The sequence below is a fragment of the Vipera ursinii genome (assembly GCF_947247035.1).
Source record: "Vipera ursinii genome assembly, chromosome: 5".
In the NCBI taxonomy this organism is placed as follows: Eukaryota; Metazoa; Chordata; class Lepidosauria; order Squamata; family Viperidae; genus Vipera; species Vipera ursinii.
Window position 1 is genome coordinate 82,705,228 of NC_139518.1, and position 17,995 is coordinate 82,723,222.

At 41.2% G+C, this 17,995-nt stretch overlaps 1 protein-coding gene across 1 annotated transcript in view; it reads right to left on the bottom strand.

Moving 5' to 3' along the window:
* ADAMTS14 (ADAM metallopeptidase with thrombospondin type 1 motif 14) overlaps window positions 1-17,995 on the bottom strand; it is a gene marked incomplete at its 3' end in the record, with an annotated part of 81,131 nt that continues 63,136 nt past the window's right edge. The window contains exons 15-22 of the mRNA XM_083364902.1: window positions 17,378-17,461; window positions 15,702-15,865; window positions 14,181-14,346; window positions 9,624-9,756; window positions 7,884-8,091; window positions 6,175-6,304; window positions 3,609-3,719; window positions 1-614 (exon numbers count right to left, since the gene is read on the bottom strand). Coding sequence (XP_083221028.1) covers window positions 1-614; window positions 3,609-3,719; window positions 6,175-6,304; window positions 7,884-8,091; window positions 9,624-9,756; window positions 14,181-14,346; window positions 15,702-15,865; window positions 17,378-17,461 — 1,610 coding nt within the window. The remainder of the gene's footprint in view (window positions 615-3,608; window positions 3,720-6,174; window positions 6,305-7,883; window positions 8,092-9,623; window positions 9,757-14,180; window positions 14,347-15,701; window positions 15,866-17,377; window positions 17,462-17,995) is intronic.

Here is a 17,995-nt window from a genome sequence, read left to right on the forward strand (position 1 = left end):
TCATGTCAATGTTGAGGAGGAGGTCCTGGGAAAGGCATCTGGCTGTTCTGACATCCCATTGTCCCCTCCCCGTTCTGCTACACCTGAAGAGACATGGGAGGATTTGCTGTCTTCCTGGGAGGCAGCAGCTAAAATTTTGTCCAGCATCAAAGGGAACCACTGGAGCGTTGAGTTAATCTGGAGGTTCTCAGTGATCCTGCCAGCTCTCAGCTGGCCAAGAGGAGACAGACTACCTGATCTTCTAACTCTTGTGGTGCTGTTCTCAGGACAATGCCAGGGAGTAGCCATGCGGCGTAAGCGGTGGGCTGTTAAACTGGTCGTCGTGGTGAGCAAGGGGTGAACCTCCTCTGTCACCTTTGAAGTGGTAGCCTTTGTCCTTTGCAGATGACTCGCAGCTGTGGGGTAGAAAGGCAGCGGTGGCAAAGGGCTGGAAAGGACACCTCCCTCCTGTCCTTCCGTCTCAGGGATTGTGCGGTCAACACCAGGAGGCCGAGTGGTGGCGACTTTTTTGCTGCAGGATTCACAGCACAGTTTGTTGTAGCCGGGAATGGAGCAGTACCGAGCCAGGACTTCCATTTGGCAGAATACAGACTTGTCCCCAAGGCAAGACACTTCTGTGACAAGACAAATCACAAAAAGATTTCTTGAAGTGGATTGGAAATACCCTTTGCTCAGGCAGGCAAGCTGCTGCCAAATGCCCAGAGTTGGAAAGGTTAAAAAAAAAATCCCATACAGGTAATCCTCGAATTACTACAGTTCATTTCGTGACCATCCAAAGTTACAAGAATGCTGCAAAAAGTGAGTTAAGACTGTTTTTCATACTTATGACAACTGCATTGTACAATCGTGGTCAGAAAAAATATAAATGTTCATGCCCCAATATTATGCAAAAACAATCTCCTGTTATATACAAGTACATCCAAACTAAATCAACTATGTCTACATCATTCTTGCAATAATGAAAGAGTAGCACAGATGCATACACAAATCGATAACAACGCTGCTAGAAGTAGGAGTTATTAACAAGGGGAAAGAAAAAGAAAAGAGATGGAATTAGACAAAAGAGGAGTCACAGATTTTCTAAGACTATCTAATAACCTTCAAGGGAAACATACGGAGTAAAACTGAACAGGATTATCAGAAATTCAAGATGTCAATGTTATTTGTATCATGGTCTGTGTTACCGATGATTTCCTCAGGAGTCATAAACGAATGAGCATCCTCCATTTCCCATCCCCCTTTTGCTCTGGAAAAAATGGTCAATTCCATATATAGACTATAGAAGTGGGATATGTATTTTCTGTTTCTCATGATAAACAATTTTTAAAATGAAGTTTACAACACAGACGTTTGATTTAAACTGATGCCTGTTCAGAAAAAAAAGAACATCCTTTACTGCTTAGGGAAGACAAGGACAAACACTTCAATGGCATTAAGATTCATTTGTTTGTTCGTTTATTTATTTATTTTTTATAAAATTTATTGGCCACCCATCTTACCCTAGAAGGTAACTCTGGGCTCTGCATTGAAGCCCAGCATAAGAAAATGAAGAGACAAACAGAAAAGATGCTGAAGAGTATCTTTATGGACTCTACATGCCGGGGACAACTTCCCATCGCCCGGTGCGCTCACACAGAGAGGGCCTCCTCAGGGTACCGTCAGCTAAACAATGTCGGCTGGCGACCCCCAGGGGGAGGGCCTTCTCTGTGGGAGCACCTGCCCTGTGGAACCAACTCCCCCTTGAGCTCTGGATGGCCCCGGATCTCCGGTCCTTTCGCCGCGACCTCAAAACTTACCTTTTTCATCAGGCTGACCTGGAATGACGACGGGTTTTAAAATGTTTTAATTTTTAATTGTTTAGTTAATTTATTTTGGGGCTGTTTATTTAATTTCTCTTAACCTTTGTATTGTTGTTTTTATTGTTGTTAGCCGCCCTGAGTCCTTCGGGAGATAGGGCGGCATATAAGTCCCAAAAATAAATAAATAAATACATTTTAGTCACTCTTGACTCCACGAACAAGTCAGTATAGTTTTTTTCTTGGCAACATTTTTAAAAGAGGTTGCCATTGCCTCCTTCCTAGAGCTGAGGGAAAGAGGCTGGCCAAAATCAACCACCTGGCTCTGTGTCTAATGCAGGACTAGAAGTCACATCTCCTGATTCTTAGCACACCTTTAGCTACTAAACCAACCTGGCTTAAGAAGGCTTAAATAATATAAATCAGGCAGACAGAGATACCAATGTAGAAATGTGATTAAACTTTATGCAAAGAAGCAGCTTTTAGCACAGAATAGATAGAACTGGGCTATTTGCAGATACTTAAGGATGCTGGATGGCAGTTGAATTTGCTAAAAAGAAAAAAAATGGAGGGGAGGGAAATGCAAAGAAAAACTGAATATGCCTCCCTAACTCATCCACTTTACTTCTGAGTAGATGTTAGCTGCCCTAATAAGACTGAACAGACAGGAATACAATCTTGGAAAGCTTGTATAAAGTATAAGGAATTATACTAATGAAGCAGCATTAATCTCACTGGGACCATGCATATTTTTAGTGGAAGCTAATTAAATACTTTCCACATTATGAAAGTATGTACTGAGCTTGGTGTACTGTAACATAAGGAACAATTTATTGTCAACAGCAAAGCAAGATCATTCTGTTCTTCTCAAGAATTGCTTCTCTCATTATTTCTATTCAGTGGTTATTCAGATGATAGTTAAAGGTAAACGTAAAGGTTCCCCCACACATGCGTGCTAGTCGTTTCCAACTCTAGGGGCCGGTGCCCATCTCCGTTTCAAAGCTGAAGAGCCAGTGCTTGTCTGAGGACGTCTCCGTGGTCATGTGGCTGGCATGACTAGACGCCAAAGGCGCACGGAACGCTGTTACCTTCCCACCGTAGTGGTCCCTATTTTTCTACTTGCATTTTTACGTGCTTTCGAACTGCTAGGTTGGCAGAAGCTGGGACGAATAATAGGCGCTCACTCTATTATGCAGCACTCGGGATTCGACCCGCCAAACTGCCGACCTTCTGATTGACAAGCTCAGTGTCCTAACCCACTGAGCCACCGCATCCCTGATAGTCACCTGGACAATAAGAGCAGCATCTTTCTGATTTTATTTTACAAAGATCCATTTTTGGCTATTGGGTTTTCTATTTATTTAATGTGCTTAATTCACTTGCACGCTTACTAGATAGCTGGGAAAGCAAATTACGTTTGGTGGTTTAGCAAACGATGGTTAAAAAAAAGTTTAGCAGATTTTAGTAAATGTATTCATTCACTTACATAATGAGATTGAGAGCATCCCATCCTCTCAGTATTGCAGAAAACATTTGGGCTAATGCATCTCTAAGAAGGCAGTTTTCCCAAATTCAGTTTGGGGATCAGACATATGACAAAGAACCCCAAATGCATTTTGGGAATAGAGTCTCCTTGTTCTGAGAAAAATCTTCCATTTTAGTATTTTACATATACTAAATACATGGAATTATGGTAAAGCTGTCACAACCCCTGGATGGCAACTCTAATAATTTCTGAATGAAGTCTTCCTATGCCAAAAAGAATAGAGGAGCTGAGAGAAGTTGATTCAGAATATGAAAGTCTGCACTTACTTGATGATACCTTGCTAACAGGATGCTTGACACTCTCCTCTGAAACCCACTGAACCTGCGGAGTCACGTGATTGCTGGTGTTTGCATTTGCTGTGACATTTGGTGGCCTTCCTGAAGGAAAAGAAGTAAAAGAACACATCTGGATCTCAGCTTGAAAGTAGATAGGTCGCTAGACCTTTCCCCAGAATAGTCTTCCACTTTTGGTGAGATGGTTTAAGCCAGGGGTCTTCAAACTTGGCCCTTTTATGTCTTGTGGACTTCAACTCCCAGAATTGAAGTTGAAGTCCACAAGTCATAAAAGAGCCAAGTTTGAAGACCCCTGGTTTAAGCCTTCTGAAGAAAATCCCAAACAGGTATACAGGTAGTCCTTGACTCATGACCATTTGCTTAACAATGGTTCAAAGTTACAACAGCATCAGAAAAAAGTGATTTATGACTCATCCTCAAAGTTACGACTGTTGAACCCCTTGTTCATGATCGCAATTCATGTGCTTGGCAGCTGGCCTGCATTTACGACTGGTTGCAGCATCCTATGGTCACATGATTGCCACCTACAATGTTCCCAGCTGATTTCTGACAAGCAATGTTGGGGAAACCACATTTGCCTAATGACTGTGATGATTCACTTAATGATCATGGCAAAATGATCATAAAACTGAATGTGGTCATTGATTACTTGCTTAGTGATTGAAAATTCAGTCCCAATTGTGATAGTGATTCAAGGGCTACATGTGCTTTGTTCCTTTAAACCAGGGGTCCCCAACTCCCAGGCTGTAGACTGGCTGCAGTCTGTGGCTGGCCAGAAACTGGGCTGTGCAAGCGAGCAAAGCTCCATCTGCACATGCGCTAGAATCAGGCAGCATACAACACCACCCCTCCAGTCCACAGAAAATCTGCCTTTCATGGAACCGGTCCTTGGCACCCCAAAAATTGGGGAGGAGGCGCTACTTTACATGGCTTATTGTAGCCTAAGCTTTTTGGAAATAATATTTTTCGAGGCAGTTCCAAGGAAATCATATATTCAGGACAGAGACATCTGCAGAATCTACCACTTTCATTAACATAATGAAAGCATTATACGAGTGGTGGCGAACCTATGGCACGCATGCCAGAGGCGGAACTCAGAGCCCTCTCTGTGGGCACGCGCGCCATCGCCTCAGCCCCGCTTTCCCCCATGGCCACCTCCTCACCAGCAGCCCCCCCCCCAGAGGAGAGTTGCCCCCGGGTGTGGCCTGGTCGGAGCAGCGCAGCCAAGGACATGGCAGCTGGGCAGCTGGGACAAGACTCCGCCCAGATGATACTGCGAGGTGTAGGCAGAAGGTGTGGTCTCCATGGCACTGCAGGGCTGCCTGGGTGATCTGCTGTGGCAGGCCGTGGAGGCAGTGAGGGAGGCTGTGAGCAGGCAGGGGGGGAGGAGCAGGGGCGGAGCGAGCGAGGTGGGGGGCAGACTGGGGGCAGGTCAGGGTGGTTTTGGGGCACTTGGTCTCTAAAAGGTTCACCATCACTGCATTACACCATCAGTGTAAGCTCCCACCCCTTTCAAATGTATATGTAAAGCACAATTAACATATAAAAGGGTGGAACTTACAATAGTACCACACTACTTTCACAGTTCCCCCCCCACACACACACATATTACCACAGATGCGGTTGATTCAAGACAGAGAGATGCCCAAAACGTGTTCTCTGCCTTTATGTCTCATTTGTAACTCTTTATAACTAGAGGGTAAAACATATGAAAAATGGTTGCAGGGATTGGGTATGTCTAGCCTAATGAAGAGAAGGACTGGGGGTGTCTTGATAGCAGTGTTCCAATATATGAGGGCCTGCCACAAAGATGGGAAGGGGGGGTGTCTACCTCTTTTCCAAAGCACCAGAAGGCAGGACAAGAAGCCATGGATGGAAACTAATCAAGGAGAGAAGCAACCTAGAGCTAAGGAGGAATTTCCTGACAGTGAGAACAATTAATCAGTGGAACGACTTGCCTCCAGAAGTTGTAGGTGCTCCAACACTCAAGGTTTTTAAGAAGAGATTGGACAACCATTTGTCTGAAATGACATAGGGTTTCCTGATTGGACAAGGGGTTGGACTAGATTAGAAGACCTTCCAACTCTTTATTCTGTTATTTGTGATGGGCGGGTGGGTGTCGAAACTCCCTCTTCTGCCCCACATGGCTGAGAACATTTTTTTCCTCACTTCCTAATAGGCTGAGTAGTTTCTGCACCCCAGAGATTTCTCAGACAGCTTTCTATCCTCTTCCACTTCCTTTCTCTACGCGGATGTTTGCTCCTTGCACCAAGTCGACATGTTGTCCCTGAAAGCCTTGAATATGGACTCCCAAATAGAAAGCTAAAAAAGCCACAGAGAAATGCAAGCGTATATTGTTGTGTCTGTACAAGCATACAGCCATTCACATTATGTGTTGATCAACAGCCATTCACATTATGTGTTGATCAGCATTCTGACATTCTGGTTTGTGTTGTTTCTAACAATGGAACGATGTCATTTCATTACACACATATAGACACTGTTATTTAATTCCTTGCACAATTCCAGATTCTCTCACCTGGGCATTCCTCCAGTTGGCAAACTTGGAAAGCCTCTGGCTTCTCACTGTCACACTGGCCAATGCTGTTGTCACTGGACTTGCAGACCACTTGGCGTTGTTGAATGCCTTCTCCACAGCTGACGGAGCACTGACATAGGAGAAGAAGAAAAACAGATAGATCAAGAAAGTGAGAAGAAGAGTCCTCATGGGATACAAAAATTGAATGAAGAAGGCAGCTCCATCTAGGAGGCACCGCAAATCTAATTGTGAAAATTCAGAGAAGAGCAACTAAGATGATCAAAGGCCTGGAGACTAAAACATACGAAGAACGGTTGCAGGTCTTGGGTTTGGCTAGTCTAAAGAAAAGAAGAAATAGGGGACAGATGATAGCAGTGTTCCAGTATCTCAGGGGCTGCCACAAGGAAGAGCGGGTTGGGTTGTTCAACAGAACACCAGAGGGAAGGACAAGAAACAATGTTTGGAAACTGATCAAGGAGAGAAGCAGATTTAAGGAGAAACTTCCTGACAGTGAGGACAATCAACCAGTGGAACAGGTTACTCCCAGAAATTGTGGGCACCCCATCACTGGACATCTTTAAGAAAAGATTAGACAATCACCTGTCTGAGATGGTATAGTTTCTCCTGCTTAAGCGGGGGGCTGGACTAGAAGTGAGGTTCAAAATATTTCAAGTGTGAAACAGCTGTCTCAGGGATTTTGCACTCCTAACAAAACACAGGTGTTATGTGAATTTGGAGTTGTGGATGAAACAAAAACACAGCAATTCTGAGCAGGACAGCTGGGTGTTTTGTGCTGTTTTAGTTGATGTGATTCAAAGCTGTCTTAGAACGTAAATGCGATTTTCTAAATATTCATTTCTAGGCCCTCTATCAAGATAAACCAGTCAGATGTACATCAAAGCATTTTTTTTTTGAAGAAGACTGCATTTGTATCAATGGCCCGAGTGGAATTCATTTTCTGTAGAACATCTTCTGCCTCTGGAGATGGCAATTGATTAAAAAGTGAGAGATTAGGATCTTTTAATAAAAAACAAAAAACAGAGAGCGAAAGGAGAGCCAGGCTACTAATCTCTCTTTACATTATTTTCAATCAGTCTATCCCAGGACAGAAGAACACATTTGTCACTGAATTTGAGAAAGACAACACAAGAGGAAAATAAAGCTAAAGTTTCTCCCCCCCCCACACACACAAAACTGTTCTTTTGCCAGTTTTTTTTTTTTTTGCAAACTGGATTTTAGGCACTGCTACCTCATTAGTTCTTCTGATTATGGAGTGAAAAGAAGGGAGCAGGCAGCATTTCCTGACTCAATTAACAAATTTTATTAAATAGCATCCGATAAAGTAGGCTGCAATTCATGAAAGGTGATGCCTTTCCATAAAATTTGTTAGACGAAATGGTACTAGCACTTCTTGATTACTTATTTTTTTACCACTATATACTAACAGGACTCTCCTATAAGCTCTGTTCCTATGGTTTCCTAGGGCCCAAACACTCAAAAATATTTTGCATTTTGTTTTGGGGAAACAAAGCCACTTCCAAAGGTTTCAACAGACTGCTTGAGGCAGGGTGTTGTGATATGATTAAAACAAGTGCCCCTTTTCCATTTCCATTTCATGAGTACCTGTGAGAGGAAGAAAGAGATCACAGAGCTAGTATCTCCGTAATCTGTTAAGGCAGTGATATGACCACATGGGACTGATACTTTACCTTAGACCAAGCCCCTGTCCTCCATTGGGCAGGACACGGGATGCGGCTACAAGACCTTCGCGTATCCGGTTTCTCTCCTGCGCAGTACTTTGAGTGCATGGTCCGGTTTGTACCATTCTGCAGCTGTTGTACACACTGCACCACTCTGACCTGGACCCCCAGTTTGCCGCAGGATTTACTGCAAGCACCCCACTGCTCAGTCCCCCAGCTGCCAAGAGAATAGCAAAACTCAGGATTGTGAATTCCTAACAGTTAAGGTCCTAAATTCTTTCTGACCAATGTCAACGGGGATAATATTTCAGATTGCATTTGCAAGCTCATATAAGTTAGACCAGTATTTTTCAACCTCAACATCTTTAAGATGTGTGGCTTCAACCCTCAGAATCTCCCAGTCAGCAAGAAAAGAACTCCTTAACCACACCTCTATTTAACCTCATTGAATTTGGGAAACAGTGGTTTGATTTTCAGCAATAAATAAGGTCGATAAGCAGAGAATAAACCTTTATTGTGAGCGACGAACAAAAAAGCTGGCTTGTAATAACTTTTTTTTTACAAAAAGTTGTAGCTCCACAGGTACTCTCTTAATATTTACTGTAAAACTAGAATTATATTTTTCTTGGCATTTAAGATTTGCAAATTTGTGATTTGCCATATAAAAAGGTAAAGGTTCCCCCGCACATGCGTGCTAGTCGTTTCCGACTCTAGGGGCCGGTGCTCATCTCCGTTTCATAGCTGAAGAGCCAGCGCTTGTCCAAGGACGTCTCCGTGGTCATGTGGCCGGCATGACTAGCACGGAACGCTGTTACCTTCCCACCGTAGTGGTCCCTATTTGTCTACTTGCATTTTTACATGCTTTCGAACTGCTAGGTGGGCAGAAGCTGGGACGAGTAACAGGCGCTCACTCTGCTACGTGGCACTCGGGATTCGACCCGCCAAACTGCCGACCTTCCGATCGACAAGTTCAGCGTCCTAACCCACTGAGCCACCGCGTCCCTTCTGATTTGCCATATAGTGTCTTAGAAAAATATTATCCCGTGTTAACCTGGGGGCATTGAAAATATATTTTCTTATAATACATATAAAAATTAATTGTTCAGTGGTTTAATTTGTCCCCTATTTATGATATAAAATAAGAAAACGTGGATTTCTTTCTCTCTCTCATTGGGCCCAACATCTGAGCTTTTTTTTCATAAAGAACATAAATCTTCCAAAAAATGCTACTTATGCAAGTTTATGCATGCTTGCAAGTTAGGCTTGTTATACACATTTAGGTGGATAAAAAAATGGACAACAGTGATTCATGAATTATAACCCACAAATTCTGCCACCACCATAGCAATAAAGGCAGTCCTCAGCTTACGACCACAAGGGAGCCTAAAATTTCTGTTGCGAATCAAGGCAGCCAACTGCGTTTTGCCTCATTTTATGACCTTTTTGCCACGGTTGTTAAGCAAATCACTGCACCATGTGGTTGTAAGTGAATCTGGCTTCTCCTACTGGCTTTGCTTGTCGGACGCCAGACAAATGGTGATCACGTGACTCCATCATGCTGCCATTGTAGTAAAGACGTGCCAGTTGCCAAGTCCCTAAATTTTGCCATGTGACCCTGTGGTTGCTGTAACAGTCATAAGTGCGAAAAGCAGTAATAAGTCCCTTTGCGCTGTTGTAACTTTGAATGATCACTAAATGAACTGTTGTAAGTTGAGGACTACCTGAACTGTTCATGAAAGCAGCACTCACACTGTTGGAGAGCACTCTTGCACATTACATCTTCTGCGGATTGGCTTCGGTTTCTTCCCGTTGCCACAGAAGTTGCGGTGTAACATTCGGTTGTCACTCTTCCTCCGGCATCCATACTTGGCATATTGTATTCCTGCAAGATCACAAAAGGAAAACAAATGAGGGCATTTCAAACGTATGTTGCAAATTACAATTGCAAAGAAGGAATGTTTTATCACCAGGGGTAAAAGCAAAAAAAAAATGTTGCATATTGTAATGCAGAAGATTCCTAAAATGAATATAAAGCTGGAAACCACAGATTTTCCTTTTAGGACTAGTCCTAAAGGAACTTGCAAAATAAAAAATAAAAAATAAAAATGGGAATTTTGTTCCTGTATACTGTATGTTGACTGCACCAAGAATTCTTTATCTGCAAAAATGGAAAGATGTGTCAATCTCCACAATGGAATAACGGATGGAAAAAGTGATGGAACTAGCAGAAACAGTAAAATTAACTGTTTTGATCGAAGAAAAGAAGACAGGTAGTCCTCGACTTACGACCACAATGGATCCCCGAATTTATGTTGCTAAGTGAGACATTTGTTAAGTGAGTTTTGCCCCATTTTACAACCTTTCTTGCTACAATTGTTAAGCGAGTTGCCGAAGTTGTTAAGTTAGCAACATGGTTGTTAAGTAAATCTGGTTTTCCCTTTGACTCTGCTTGTCAGGTCACACAAAGTGATCCCATGATCCTGGGATACTGCCACTGTCGTAACTATGAGTCAGTTGCCAAGTGTCTGAATTTTGAACACGTGACCATGGGGAAGCTGCAATGGTTGTTAAGTGTGAAAAACAGTCCTAAGTCACGTTTTTCAGTGCCTTTGTAACTTTGAATGAACACTAAATGAACGGTTGTAAGTTGAGGACTATCTGTATATCTGGTTTTGTTTCTACTTGGAAACGGCTTCTAGATTTTGTGCTTGAGACAGAAAAAAAAAGAAATTTTGACTTTGGGATTTGATGATTAGATTAGTTTGTTGTTATAGAAATTATTAGTAATATACTAAATATGCAAAAGTAAAAAGTTGAGGCTGTAACTTTACTATTTATGTTCTACTGCACTAAAAAATATTGGAATTTAGTTTTTTACCCTCTAATTGCACACTTCTCTTTTTCCTTCTTCATTTCCCCATTTCCCCATTATTTGTATTTTACATTATAATTTTAATGTTATATATATATCTATATATATATTATACACACACACACACACACACAAATATATATATATATATATATATATATATATATATATATATATATATATATATATATATATATATATATATATATATATATATATATATATATATATATATATATATATATAGGGACGCGGTGGCTCAGTGGGTTAGGACACTGAGCTTGTCGATCAGAAGGTCGGCAGTTTGGTGGATCGAATCCCGAGTGCCGCGTAGCAGAGTGAGCGCCTGTTACTCGTCCCAGTTTTTGCCAACCTAGCAGTTCAAAAGCATGTAAAAATGCAAGTAGAAAAATAGGGACCACTATGGTGGGAAGGTAACAGCGTTCCGTGCGCCTTTGGCGTCTAGTCATGCCGGCCACATGACCACGGAGACGTCCTCGGACAAGCGCTGGCTCTTCGGCTTTGAAACGGAGATGAGCACCGGCCCCTAGAGTCGGAAACGACTAGTACGCATGTGCGGGGGAACCTTTACCTTTACATATATATATATATATGTCTGTCTGTGTGTGTGTGTGTGTGTGTGTGTGTGTGTTACATACACACACATATATAGTTATATGATATATACACATATGCAGATACATATTCATATACAGACAGATACAGACAGATAGGCAGACATAGACATATTTATTAGTTACATGATCAAAATTCAGGCGCTTGACAACTGGCATGTATTTCTGACTACTGTAGGATCCTGGGGTCACATGACTGCCATTTGTGAAATTCGCAGCTGTTTTCTGACAAGCAAAGTCACTGAACAACTGTAGTGATTCACTTAACAACAGGGGCAGAAAAGGTTATAAAATCGGATGCGACTCTTAGCAAAAGAATTTCTCGTCTCGGTCGTAGTTGTAAAATCACTACTGCTACTGTAATCAATTCCTGACTTGGACAATACTTCAAAGTCACTCGTAAAACTTTGTGAGCAGTATGAAGAGGTTCTTGACAGCAGAATTAACAAAGCACAAAAGTTTAGTCCATATTAGGTGGCAATAAAGATAGAAAACATTTGGGAGACCTCCATGCAGGAGATGAATTCAGAACCTCTTCTGAAATCCAGTGATTACAAATCGAGGCTCTAGTTAGCGCCCTGCTCTCCCACATTTTACCAGATTTACCAGATTCCCGCCCTTGTTTAAAGGTTGGGGAGCCCTGTTCCAGCAGGCTGGTTGAGATGACAGATTTTGAACCAGCATATTTTGGTCTTACCCCTAATGTATTTTTTAATGAAATTTTTGGGCATAGGAGTGAAAAATGGCAGTCTAATGAGGTCATCCATAATGACAACGAAAGCCCCCCGAAAAGAATAAAAAAGCAATTCATCCCAAATCTTAACTACTATCTGGGATTAGTATGGGTGTTCCCAAAGCTTATCCTTGAAAATCAAATTTTGTAGCAGCAATATTAGAAAAACAAGCTTGAGACAACACAGATTGAGCTTTTCAAAAAACTCCTTTTGTTTTTATGTGGGGCATTTTGTTTGCATTCATTCATTCATTCATTTCTTGATTAATGGGAAATATGTTGTGCCAAATGGGTCCTATAAGGAACCGCAACCCTTTCTGAAAGGGCTCAATTGATTTGTGTAATTTATTAGGCCTACAAGGTTGATAAGATATGACCAATGGTAGATTTGGGTTTTTTTCTTTTTTCTTTTTCTAACGATAAGGATATTCTATGTATTGGAAAGTTTAGCTGGGATGATATATATTTTTGTTAATAGAAGAGTAGATATAAATCTCGGTCTGTTTTATTTGTTTTTCACGATTTGTACTATGTGATTATATGGTTTGTGTCTTTAAACCCCTTGTCCCTTTCCCTATGTATTATTCTGTTGTCAATTTTACTGTAAATAATTAATAAAGATTATTTTTTTAAAAAAAATGAAAGGGCTCTATCACTTTGCAAATATTGCCAGCTGTTTCTCATGATAAGAAGCAATGGGTGGATATTTTCTGACAGTGAAATTAAACAATTAAAAAATGGGACAGCTTGCTTAGAAAAATCCTGATGGCAGTAAGAGCATACAAACGCAAGGCTTGATTCATATTATATTGGCTATTAATTATTACCTAGAACATAGAATCATAGGGCTGGAAAGGAGCTCGGAGGTCTTCTAGTCCAGCCCCTTCTCAAGGCAGGGGACATTATGCCATCCCGGTCAAATGGTTGTCCGGTCTATTTTTAAAAAACATCCAGTGATGGAGCACCTACAACTGCGGGAGGCAAGCTATTCCATTAACTGCTCTTACTGTCCGGAAACCTCTTTAGTTTCAGGTTGGAATCTCTCTTTAACAAGCTTCCGACAGGCCGAAGAAGAGCTTTTATCCATGGGCTGTTAGGCTTTTGAATGGGATATAATTTTATAAACTTTATGCATGATTGACTTGCGAGGCCGGTGTGTTGTGCAATCAGCTCACATGGTGTAATAAGATGGAGGGTTTGTGTCACTGTAAGTTGGGGGTGGGGGCACGAAGGGAGGCTCAGCCAATCTCAATGTATACATGGTTGTACTTTGACAATAAAGGTTCATTCATTATTGCTTCCTGCCCTCTGGTGCTTTCTTCATTATGACCAGCCCCTCAAGCAATGGAAGACAGTTATCATGTTTCTCCCCCCCTCTCAATTCTTCTCTTTAATAGGCTAGACATATGTATTTTCCTCAACTGTTCATCATACGATTTAGCCTTCATACTCTATCATCTTTGTTGCTCTTCTCTGTACCCTTTCTAGGATCTATTGACTTCCTCTAATACAGATCTGAAGTTCTAAACCAGGGGTCTTCAAACTTGGCCCTTTTATGACTTGTGGACTTCAACTCCCAGAATTCCTTAGCCAGCCATGCTGACTGAGGAATTCGGGGAGTTGAAGTCCACAAGTCATAAAAGGGCCAAGTTTGAAGACCCTTGTTCTAAACCAATACAAGGTATTTCAATATGTGCCCTAATCTAATATTACTTTGAAATGTCTGTTCAATCTCATTATGCTTGTATATCTTTTTTTTCATTTTTATTTGTCTTACTGTCCTTTCAGGGGGAGGGTGGTATTGTATTTTTGAATACCTCTAAAAGAAAATAAAGGTGTGTGTGTTTTTTTTAAAAAAAACAAATGTAGAAAATTGTAAACTCTTTCCTTCCATTTAGTGGCTGTTTGATACTCCAGATCCTGTAGCCCTCAGCGTTCATCATCCAGTACTTTTTCTAAGAAAGGACTTCCTTTTTCATTTTTAAATACAAGTCCATCTGAGCTGGGCCATTCCAGGACTTGTTTGCATATGGAAAGTAGTTCTAAGCATAGCGAGAGAATAATACCTCCACCACAAGCTTTTGAGCAAGGAGACCAGCCCTTGAGAGCCCACTCATATGTATTCGTTTCTTCAAGAAGGACATTATTGTTTCCGATGACAGGGAGAAGATCTTCATGAATTATATATTTATACATCAAGCTGCTTTTGGAACTATCGTCTTGTGGGATGACCTGGAATCAAAGGAAATAAGATAATATATTTTTTTAAAAAATGGTTCCTTTATGTTCTTGAGTTCTTACTGCCTTCCTTCTCTGGATGGCTGTTTTACCAACACTTACTTAACTGACAACTGTGTACAAGGATTCTGAACTAGTTGCCACGTCCAACAGAGATGGAAAGCCAGTCTGGTGTGGTGGTTAAGACAACAGGCCAAAAGCTAAGAGACTGGAGAGTTCTAGTCCCACCTTTTTTTGTTGTTAGTTGCGAAGTCGTGTCCGACCCATCGCGACCCTATGGACCTTAAGCCAAAGCTAATTGGTTGATGTCTCAGCTCTGGGAAAGAAGCAATGGGCAAACTATTTCTGAAAAAGCTTGCCAAGAAAACTTGCATGGATTAGTCCAGGCAGTCACCAGGAGTCAAAAGTGACTCGCAGGTACACACATGCAAGCACACACACATGCATGCACATGCGCACACACACTCACACAATCAATAGAGATGGGCTCCAGAGGTTTATTGCTTCAGGGCTGTTTAGTGTGATTTGTATAGCGACTTGAGAACTGCACTCCCTAATGAATGTGACATCTTTTAAAATCTATTTTAAATTTATTATTTTATTTTATTATTGCAGGGGTTTTTATGTTATTAGGGGGGGAACTATTGTATGGAGACTTTCAGTGTTATAGCTCCCTCTACTGGTAAGAAAAAACCAATATAGCCTTCTCTTCTTTAATATACAGTAAGGTAGTCCTTGACTTGCAACCATTCATTTAGCAACCTTCAGAGTTAGACCACCATTTAAAAAGGTGACTTTTGATGGGCCCTCAGACTTAGATCCGTCATAACATCACTACAGTCATGTGATCAGAATTTGGGCACTTGGTAACTGGCATCTATTTACAATAGTTGTGGCATCCCGGGATCATGTGCTCACCATTTGTGACCTTCCTAGCCAGCTTCTGACAAGCAAAATCAATGGGGGAAGCTGAGTATGCTTAATAACTGCTTGATTCACTTAACAACTTCAGTGATTCAGTGGCAAAAAAAGCTTGTAAAATTAGGTATGATTCATGTACTTGCTTTAGCAATGGAAATTCTCGTTCCAATTGTGGTTCATAAGTTGAGGACTACCTGTAGATGGGATAGCAAATAGAAGAGGGAAATAGTTCTCTTCCACTTGCTCAGAGAAGCAACCTGGATACTCCAAGCTTTCAGTCCCACATACTTTGGGGGAACCTGGGAAGGACCACAGAAAAGTGATAACTTGCAGGCTGCAGTTCTCATGTCCCTGGTTTCAAACAAGAAAACAACACTTGTGCTTTTTTGTATAGATGGGTGGGAGCCTAAGGTATCCTCAGGACTTACCAGAACATTGATAGCTTGATGAAGGGGGCCACTAGTCCTCAAGCTTTCCTTGCCGTTCTCAGTGGTGTATTCCCATTCCAAACCCACCTTCAGAAAAGTATGGTTCTTGACACCTTTGATGCTTGACTTGATAAGGAACTCACCAGTGTCTTGGTTCTTAACAGCTAGAAAAGGAAAAGGAAATTATTTACAGAAGATGATCAGGCTGAGTCCGAGGGTGGGGTCAAACACACCATTAGTTTGGAGTCACTATGCCGCCACACGAGATCTAATGCAAACCCCAAGAATTCCATTGATCTTATATGGCACCAATTCGCCCTTGACCATTAGTAGTTCAGATTCTTTCGTATAGGCAACATGAAATTAACTTGTAGCATTTTTGAACTTTGTCCTGGGCCCTGATTTCTTGTGCCTGACATTATTTGGATCAACATCCTTCAAAAAGAAGAGCGGAAAATGATACAGACATTGTTTAGGTATAGAAAGCCCTGAAGTCATAAAGGGACATGTTTTCCCTGTTAAATGTTATTTTGTTTATTGGTTTAAATCTGCCACCATTTCAGTACTTTTTTGCACCTATAAAACAACAGAATGTGGTATAGGCACCTGTCCTTTATTAACTATGAGAACTAATGTACTATAAGAAGGGGATGTGGTGCAGTGAAAAAACATATTTTCTCTATAACTTAATTAGAATTTCCTAGTAGCAGTAGAATATGCAAGCTACTTTTCTCAGTCTCCTTCAAAATGTTAGGTGGAGACAAGTTTTTGTATTCTATCATATTGACAGTTTGTTGTTGTTAGAAGTCATTTGTCCATACAGTCACTAGGGACTCAAACTACTGGCACAAAATTAACTCTTGTCTACTTTAATAATAGATAATCCATGCGGAAATCAAGCCTGTAGTGCCTATTTATATTTTGGAAAAGGCAACTGAGTAAAGTAGGCACAGGATATAAAGAAACTGTTTAAAAATATTAATTGGCTGATATTAATTGGATGAGATTCAAGGTGCTGGTGATGAGATATAAAGCCCTAAATGGCGAGGGTCCAGGATATTTGATGGGACACCTGCTGCCAGCATCAAGTTCCCTTCGTCCAGTGCGCTCCCACAGGGAGGGTCTCCTCAGGGTGCCGCCGGTTAAAGATTGCCGGCGGGTAACACCCAGGGGTAGGGCCTTCTCAGTGGGTGCGCCTGCCCTGTGGAACCAGCTGCCTGCGGAGCTTAGGACTGCCCCCGACCTCCGTTCATTCCGCCGGGACCTGAAGACCTGGCTCTTCGAGCTCTCTGGCCCAGGCTGAGAATTTTTTAATCTTAATTTTAACTGGGTTTTAATTTTCTCAGGGTTCTATTTAATCTTTTTAATTTGTTTTAACGTTTGTATTGACTTTTTTTTAAATGCCCTGTAAACCGCCCTGAGACCTTCGGGAAAGGGCGGTATATAAATCTAAATAAATAAAATAAATAAATAAATAAATATGCAAAGGCAGCCTTTGGAAAAACCATTAGCTGAAAATCAGCTTCAATGAGTTCATGTGAAAATTAAATATCTGTTTTGGTTGAACTTTAATGTTGACTAGATTCAGCCCTTCTGTTTTTTGACAAACATTTGTTAAACATCCCTCTGAATACACAGTACAATTTGTCATGGTTTCCCAGGCAATCTATTCTTACCAATTGTATGGGATGCAGGCTCCATCTCCTCAATTAGAACATGCCTGGCACCTACTGGTATCTCAAACATTTTCAGAGCACCCCCTAAAAATAAGCCATATTTAAAATGGACAGTGTTATTGTTGGGGATGAGTCCTAAATATGCATAAAAAATGAAGCTGCTGAGACAGGGACCAGCAGTTACTAGGCTATAAAGAACTGTTATGTTAACCCGGATATGGTGTCTTTCATGACCACAAAGAAAATGACCAGATATGCATTGATAGAAACAGTTTGGAGGAAAAAGTGATAATAATTTAAGGCTTTGATTTCTGCATATCATAGCGGGCAAATTTTCTGCTCTTATATGCCTTTATTCCTCAGTCACATGTTTGAGAGTCTTCTAGGAATAAGCCACTTCCTGAATCAGGGATTAAGAGTCATGACTGTTTACCTGCCTTTAATTGCCAATATAAGTTTGAAAATATAGTAGTATCCTACTACAGAATTGTCAGGCAGCCCCTTAATCTTTCAGAGATGAATACAATTTCCCATGAATATAATTTTTTTATTTTAATAAGGAAATTTTTGGCTATGAAGGAGGCTTGCTGGCATCAGTACTGAGTAGTCTGAACTAAC